The sequence below is a fragment of the Ceratotherium simum genome, chromosome 1, assembly GCF_057802395.1.
Source record: "Ceratotherium simum simum isolate JZ-2026a chromosome 1, ASM5780239v1, whole genome shotgun sequence".
Lineage (NCBI taxonomy): Eukaryota > Metazoa > Chordata > Mammalia > Perissodactyla > Rhinocerotidae > Ceratotherium > Ceratotherium simum.
In genome coordinates, this window is record NC_141900.1 from 6,104,910 (window position 1) to 6,113,865 (window position 8,956).

Genomic DNA, 8,956 nt, shown 5'->3' on the forward strand with positions numbered 1-8,956 from the left:
CAAGGGAGAAAGGCAGAGGTCAAGGGAAGAATCCTAGGGCTGTGTCTGTGTCAGGGGACAGGAGAAAGCATGGTTACTGGAGGGACAAGGGGCTGGGGACACCTGCATGCAGTTTCCAGAGTGAGACATTCAGGAGCCTGTTTGGCTCATGTGAAAAACAACAGCCACAAAAACATGAGTTATTCTGCTTAGACTTATTCTGACTCAGAATTATAAAAAGGCCAGTTTTTATCCTGGAACTTTGTTGGATTAATTTATTTTTAAAAATTTTGTAGATGAGTGTTTTTGATCTCTTTTATGACGTCATACCTTGTAATTAATCATGCTTTGGTAGTGAGCACATCATCAGAGGCTTTAGAAGCAAAGGAAGGGAGACGAGAATTTGTTCACAGTTGGGGCCTTTGTTTAGGCCACAGTAATTACTGATGTTGCTATTTTAGAGGGCAGTTTGGAGGCAGAGCAGTTGTTCATATCTGAAGCAGGTGTGTGAACCATCACATAAAAACCATTTGTTTCAACTCATATTAGAAATCTTTCTGATACTCATTTCTTCATGTCCTTGACTTGATCTATGTAAGTAAAATGCGGATATGGCACCTTTATTGGTTGAGAAGCTCCTAGTTGACACTGACTGAGAATCGCAGGGATCCTCAGTTCTCATGGAAGACTGTCAAAGATATAACCCTGGTACTTGCTAAGAAAGTGCTTTTCACAACCCGGTCCCCAGACCAGCAGCATCAGCATCTGGGGAACTTGTTATCAAAGCAGATTCTCTGGCCCATCCCAGACCAATGAGTCAGAAGCTCTGGCAGGCAGCGGGGCAGGGACCTGCAGCTAGTGTTTCAAGAGCCTGCAGGTGATTGTTTTGTATGCTGACCTTTGAAAAGCTGCTGTAAGGGGCGTGGAAGTTACACTGGATTTATTTTATTTCAACTAGATTGCTTTTTTAAGCTTTCTCTTCTAAAAGTGCCACGAAGAATAAAACTGATTCTTTGAAAGTCACGGTTAATTATGTTTTCTCTATGATTACCTAGAATTAATTAAATCAAATGATTGCAGATTTTGGGTGTAAGGTCCCCAAATGGGATAATCTGTTAGTGAAAATCACAATATTGTCACTCATAAAAATTTTAAACAACATTGGTTTCATTTCAGAAAAAAAGTAGGAGTACTTCCTATTACTGAAAGTATAACTTTTCCACTGTTTTTCATAAAAGAGTGAATAAAACATGTACTGTAAAGCTAACTGCCTAATTAACTACATTATATATTTATGCACACACAAAATATAAAACAATTTTATGCATTTCAGGTCCAAACTGCTTTGCAGAAACTGCTGTAATCCCAGCTGGAAGAGAAGTGAAGACTGACGAGTGCACCATATGTCACTGTACTTATGAGGAAGGCACGTGGAGGATCGAACGACAGGCCATGTGCACAAGACATGAATGCAGGCAAATGTAGAAACTGGACCATTCAAAAACTCTGACGTTTTTCTAGAATATTTTACTGATGTGAACATTCTAGATGACTCTGGGAAATACCAATCAAAAGGAGAAGACTTTTGATGAGGAATAATGGAAAATTGTTGTTACTTTTGCTTTTCTTGGTAACAATTACTGCAAGAGAAGGAAATGGATATATTTCAAAACATCAACAAGAACTTTGGGCATAAAGTCCCTCTCTAAATAAATGTGCTATTTTCACAGTAAGTACACTCCAGTACACTACTATATATTAAATGTATTTCTATAATCCCTCTATTAGAGAGCTTATATAAGTGTTTTCTATAGATACAGATGAAAAACGCTGTGTGGTCAGCCGTCCTCACTGTGCACCTGAACATCTTTTCCAGTTCTGATTCCATCACATGAGACTGTTTGTACTTGCCGATTCTCCTTCACATCTTGGAATAATGGATTATAAAATAATGGGACTGATTTCTATTGAAATCCTGCCCAAATTCTGTTTCATTACAGAGATATATCTAGTGTCTATCCTTTGAAGATCCAATCTAATTCACATAAATACAATATTTCCTTCTTACAACTTACTCTCTTTATCATTTCCATTCACAGTCATTTGGGAAATGCAGGTACAAAGATAACTAAGACACACTTTTTCTGTTCATTCAGAGCTCAACATTGTGGGCCATAGATGGATGCATACATGTATTTCATTTTCACTTATGTTCCTTTCTCTTGCAAGCATGATTTTCAATCATCCCCTAAACTGAGGAACAGGGTAGGCTGCACAGTTTGCATTATTGTTCCATCAAGCAGTAGAATAGGGAATCCCTTGATTCTTTGGAGAAGAGTTAAGGAAAATTGATCTCCTGAACAAGTCTATACCTGCAATCTAAATGTGGTACGGATATCCCAGCTCTCCATTTAATGGACTCATGTTTCTCATCAGAATGATCATCTATTCTCCAAGTTGGGCATAGTCAAATCATGAATGATAACCTGTATTAGTCATCCTTCAAGAGCAGAGGGAGAAAGCAGTTCTTCTGTCCAATATGTTAAAACACACAATGCTGAAGGCCACGTACACCCTACAACTTTCCTGTAGTTACATGTAATTCTAAAGCGACTCCATTTCTCTGCCTTTGGACAGAGAATAAAAGAAGCCACTGCAAATCCTGCTGATCTGATCAAAGCATATTAGAGACTATTTCTGCCTTTATCAATCAATCAACACTTGGAACAATGATGAAAAAGGTAGAGTCTTACTAGGTGTAGGGTGGAAAAAGCAAAACTATAGTCATTATTTGAAGCCTTTAAAGTTTTTTTCCTATACATTTATTTATTCCAAAATTTGGAATTAAGCACTTATTAAATACAAATTATTTGAAAACAAAAAAGGGAAAAAGGGAATAAAGCATAGTTTCTTGCCTTCATGGACTTTGGCCTCTGGCATAACATGAATAAGAAATTACAATGCACTGTGGTAGGACTCAACTCGAGGTCAGCAAGGGGAGGTTAGGCTTCCTAAAAAGAGCAAAGAATACAAAAGAATCATTCAGTGTATAAGATATCATTCAATCATTAAAGGTTGAATAATAGTTAAGAAAACTTGATATATTTGTCATCACTGAAGAGTTGAACCATTGTGGACCTTAATAACTGTAGAGCCACCACTAAGTGAATCTTCAAGAAATTTACATATGCTTATATTTAATTTTTATCTTGTTTATGAAGAATATCTTGAGCCAAATGGGCTCCACACACAAAGATTTTCATGAAAATACTCAGGGGAAGAATTAGCCAGTTGCTCTCAGGTGTAATCAGTTTTCCAAAACTTAACTTTTGGTGTCAAAAGCTGCTAGATATCAGCCATCTCTCCGTTATCCAAGGGTACATTTTTTTCAGACAAGGTTATATAAAGTTATGACTTTTGCCAACAAATGGCCCTAGGCCCCATGGAGAGGTGGGTCCTTAGCGATCTCTAACAGCATACAAGCAGCCTCTTCTCTTCCCCCAGGCATGCTGCAATTAGACTCAGTCGATGAGGCGCAAAGTCTCCCTGCTGCTCTTGGTGATGTAATCCCCACCAGGATGGGTGGTGAGCTCTGTATTATGGCAGTGGCACCTTAAACACTGTGAGAATTTCAGGAAACCTGGTATTTTGTTGCATATAGAGAGAGTAAACATGATATCATCTTGAGAAATTGACTTTCACTCAGTCTAAACTAGTGTGAGGTCCCCTTGTCCCAGGCACACTCCTGAGAGCTGGAGCTCGTGGCTGCTATTACACTGAAGTAACTCTCCTCTCTCTCTCTGGTTTCCACCCCTCATTCCTCTTTCCACATGAGAACAATACATAAACAAAACAAATGGCAGAACTTGGATTAATGATACTTCATATCCTTAATATATAATGATATTTGCATTTTTGTCCAAGAGACACTTGTTGTTCTTCGGTTCTTTATTGCTTGCTGTTAATTTAGACTTTCACATCTATGAAGCTATATCAGGTTGAAATGTTATTTTACCGTTTTCTTTTCCATAGGACATTTTGCTTAGATTACTAACAATGAAACTGTCCTATTCGATAAGTGTGACAACCTCAATAACTATATTACAAAAAGAGGAGAGTATGAGTCCAGGTTACCTGATTCCAAAACACTGTAGTTTGGACACGGTACTGAAAACAGAACCTCAAAATTCAAGGACAGAAGTTGTTGGAGAGCCAGGATCCTTAAAGTTCAAATAGGCCTGTTCCATAAGTACCTAGTAATTGTTGTCAAATAATTTACACAGGTTAAAAAAGGTAATCATGCTTACACATATATTACATGAATTTACTGCAAATTATTCAACCTATATTTATATCTAAAAATATGAAGCTACTTATGTAAGCAATAGAGTGGCTCTGGAAATTCTCTACTCTGACATTTTAGATTTTCAAGTTAGATCCATTCTTTTAGTCATAGGATCCTTCCTTGTTGGATGGATCCATCAGTACGTTTACATCTCACAGAAGTCTTGGGTAATTTCCAAAACTTGTAATTCAGTCCTGCAAGCGACAGACATTAGATGCCTCCTAGCCACGTGCCACGGCCTGCTCTAGTGCTGTGGCTGTACAGATGGAGACGTGAGAGTATCCTTGACATCAGGAAGTTTATATGCCTTCAAACTAATTTACATTTGATTATTTTCCTTTTAATCTTCTGATAATTTCAATTTCTTCATCTCCTTTGTGCAGTAAAACATGTTGAGATGAATTCTCATACATTGTAAAATTTGTAGCATCATGAATATGTTTAAGAAACTCTCCTCTCCACTCCTCCGACATCAATGTTGTATGTATACAATGTTAAAAAATTCCAAAAAATTTCAGAGAATTCAGATGTTTTCTATTTTGTTTTTTTAATTTTTATTTTAAGCAGTGAAATGTGTTTTTTAATATATCCATTATTTGAAACATGCAAAATATACACTATTTCAAATAAGCATTATTGAAAACTATATTAATTATCTTAAATACAGATTATTTAAACATACAGAAAACACAAATTTAACAAATATTAACTATTTACTGTTAATAGGCAAGAGATCAAATCTAATTTTATTAATTTTTAAAAAGTTAGATGTGTTCTCCAATGCCATGCAATAAGGAAAAGTGCTCTAGATAGCATCCCATCAGCATAATGGGGCAGTAGCAGATGTACCAAGCAACAGGCACCTTTGGTGAGAGCATATGGCTTCTTTGGCGAATATAATTTTCAACATAATGTTTTTACAACACCTAGCCACCTACTCTTTTTTTCCAACTCACAGCATCTGTGGATGCCTGATGCAGTCAGTTTTTCTGAATAATCAGATTTAGAGAGAGCAATTCACTTATTCTGGAATAAAAGCATTTTTACAGTTCATACGTTTTACATTTCAGCTGCCACTTCTCATTGTTCCTCAGTAGAACTGTCTCATCCTCCTCACTCCAAACCAACCTCCCCAGTCTACTAATTTAGTTTTCTAAACACAGATTTAGTTTTTGACTGAATTCTCCCAATCACACACAGAAAAACCAAACGCCTCAGCACAGCAGACTGGCATCTTTACAATTGGGTCACAGTCCACACCCTGACCCATTCTCCTGGGTGCTATCAGAACCCTAGGCTCTGCAAGCCTCTGACTGTGCTCTGAACATGGCCTCTACTTTCCAACTCCCCGTCTTTTCAGCATCTTGAGAGATTAGACATTTGTCAATATCAAACTCAAGTGACATTACTTGTGAGAAGGCTTCTTTAGTCCTAATTGGATTGTCATTCCATGCTCCTGCTATACTAGTCACATGGCATCTTATTTTAGCATATGACTTAGAAATCAGATCATAGTTTGCATTATAGTTAATTTTAGTTTTGCTGCATTATTTACTATAAAATTTCTTTAATTCAGGCTGTGGAACATTCAGTCCCCAGAATATCATCCAATACCTTTATGTCAAAGGCTTGTTGAGTCGTATTTAATATAGTAATTCAGAGTTATTCACTGTCCTTGTTTAATGCCAACGCATAACTTGAAGAGCAACTCTAAGCTCCCCTTGTTTACCTGCCCTGTTGTCTCTTAGTTTCTCAGTTGACTTGCAAACCTCCAATGTCCAGGGCACAGCAGCCTGGGACATACCTAATCCCCCCTGTTGCAGAGCTGAGGTGAACAGCCATTAGACAGCCACTGGCCATTTCTGATGCAAGTCAGGAAACGAATGGCTTTTGGTATAAAATTTCTGATGCTGAAAATAATTTCTTATACTGAGGAGACACTGGTACTTATTGAAAATAAGACAAGTTTACAGTTTTGATATTTCTTATTTTTATTTCTAACTTTTGGAATATAAATCTCAGACTTTCTTTCACACTTTTGAATATTTCTGCATACTTTAATCTTTTTACATAATAACATAATTAAACACCTCAATAGGTATCTAATGAATTAATAAATCAATGAACTGAATCATCTGTGCAAAAATAAAGCAGTTTCCATAGGCTGTTGAAAAGTGTTAAGAAGTGATGGTTGTTGAAATTTCACCACAGTGTCAAATCTCAGTCTGAATTTTTCAAAGCACTTGCTATTTTAACTTTAACACAAAAATGTAGAAATTAAGTCCAAATGCCCAATTTTTAAAGGAATAAATTCCATTGAACATTAAGTGAAACTGACAATCATGCTGGGAGTGCTCACCCAAAGTTTCAATAACATTAAGAAAACTAAAATGAAAGTGTGCTCCAAATGCTTGGCACCTGGGCATTTCATAGTCCAAGAAACTCCTTCCAGTTGAGCTCAGAGAAGTATATAAAGCCTATGACTTACACATTATATATATGCAATTATATAGGAATTATCAAAAATAATCAAAGGATACACCTGAAGTCATTTTAGTGCATTATTGACACAGCCTGATGACTAAAAACAATTGTAAATATTGCCATCTTAGTTTCAAATTCAATTTTCAGGAAATAAAAACATTTCTCAATTTCATTCAATATTTAGTATTTTATTTAATAATTAATTTCCCATTTTAAAGAATTCCTGGAATTTAAATTTTAGGCAGAATTGTTTTTAAATATATTTTAAGGGAATATTCCTTTTCCCATTTTCTGTATTTATTATATTTACATTATCAAATGAATACAATTCTATTTTTATTTCTATTTGATATCAGGAGTTAGTCCCTTCCTAAGCATGTATTTCTTACAATTAAAATGAAAAAAAGTGGAAAGTGTCCAATAAGTAATGTCTTTCTATGAAATTATTAATGTTCTATATATAACAAAGTACTTTATTTCATAGTTTAAAAAAATCCACTATTAGGCAAACAATAAATGTATATTAGAAGCCAAGAATTATGTTAGGTGCTTTCACTTATTATCTCATTTAACTTCACAATTTCCCCAAGCAGTGGGTAACATTATCCCGTTTTTTGCAGAACAGTAAATGTAGGCTCCAGGAAGTTCAGAAACTGGTTCAAGTTTCAGTCCAGTGAATGACGGGGTTGAGTTAAGAACCAAACTGTGCTTTACACCAGAGCCCGACTTTTGAAGTCTTATGATTCACTTTCAGAGCAAGGACCTCTAGAAATTAGATAAGAATTTCCAAAATGCTTTTCTACTCTACTCCTCACAAATATAGAGAATGAATAGCCACATAGCCCCCTAAATCAACTATGGTGATTTCAAAACGTCGAAATAAAAGTCAGCTCCTCACAAAAATGTTGTGACCTTCCTCGTCTAAATGTTCGTCATATATTGACTCCTAACCAAACTATATCTCGATCTCTTGTTAAAACAGTATTCAAGCATCAGTAGTGTTTTTATATTCTTTGTTTAGGTCTGGTCCTTGCACTGAAATTTACACAATATGACCAAATATTATGACCCAGTCCTCCTGAAGCCAAGTGAAGTGAACTGCCATGTTATTGCATGCCAATTATATGCCAACCACTACAATAGGCATTTCAAATTCTTTCATCCGATTTCTTCCTCTTGTTAACTCTGCTGTATGGATGAGGAAATTAACATGTGGTAGGTAACTTGTCCAAGTTTCAGTGATAGAACTGAGGCCAAGTCTGTCTGGTTCTGTTATCCTGCATGCAGCATATTCAGGGCTGGAAATGGACAGCACTGGCTGCACCAAATATTCTTCCAGCGGAGCAGCTGGTGCCCTTATTCCATCACTGATATCATTCTACAGATATTTATTGAGTGTACTCTATGTGCCAGGTACAGTTTAGGCCTGGGTGACTAAGAAATATATGGCCCTTGGGCCCATGGAGCTCTTGGTCTAGCATACCCACAGAGTCCTTACATCAATAGAAACAGGGATGGCCTCTCACGCCATTTTGAACTTTTGCATCAAAGTCATTAACTTGCATCAGTATCACCACTTATAATTTAAAACAAAATTTTGCTACCTCTTGATCTAGAGTAGCTAGTGATTGAATTATAAAGTTGACACTGTATGGAACCAATGACTTTAAGAAAGCATTAAGTGCCTTCTTCGGTTAGTTATACTCTGCAATACACTCTCCATCGTGTTTTCATTTAAGTCTCAGAAACTTCAGTTTAATTTAATTAATATAAATAAATTATGAAAGTCATCTGCACATTACATAATGTTACATCTGTGATTTCAAAGCACATGTTATTTCTCAAAACAAAAACAAAGACTGTCCCCAATCAAAACAATCCCAGCAATGGTGGAGGTGGTGAGGAGTGAGAATTCTGGTCCCTCCAGTCACCAACTGGCAGACCAGTGGCCAGGTCAGTCCAACTGCTCCTGCCCTCTCTTGCTATTTTCTCTAAAAGAAAACATTCCCATTTAAAAATAGGCATCATTGAAATAAAGAAGCTTGATATAAAAATATTATTTCCTATTTACTTGTTTGTAGGTTATAGATTAATTATGATAGTCGATATCATAAAAAAATACAGATCTTACACATAGCAACACTGAAG

The 8,956-nt window shown here is 36.2% G+C and overlaps 1 protein-coding gene across 2 annotated transcripts in view; it reads left to right on the forward strand.

Annotated features, from left to right (window-relative positions):
* The window catches only part of VWC2 (von Willebrand factor C domain containing 2), a 128,387-nt gene extending 123,406 nt beyond the window's left edge, over nucleotides 1–4,981 (forward strand). The window contains exons 3-4 of one of the 2 annotated variants that reach the window (XR_015552447.1): nucleotides 1,313–1,708; nucleotides 1,794–4,981. Coding sequence is in view for 1 of the 2 variants with exons in the window: in XM_014793649.2 (XP_014649135.1) it covers nucleotides 1,313–1,464 (152 nt within the window). In the remaining variant the exon portion in view is untranslated. Of the gene's footprint in view, nucleotides 1–1,312 lie in introns of both variants that reach the window. The other variant, XM_014793649.2, reaches the window with a different exon arrangement.
* The last annotated feature ends 3,975 nt before the right edge of the window (nucleotides 4,982–8,956 follow it).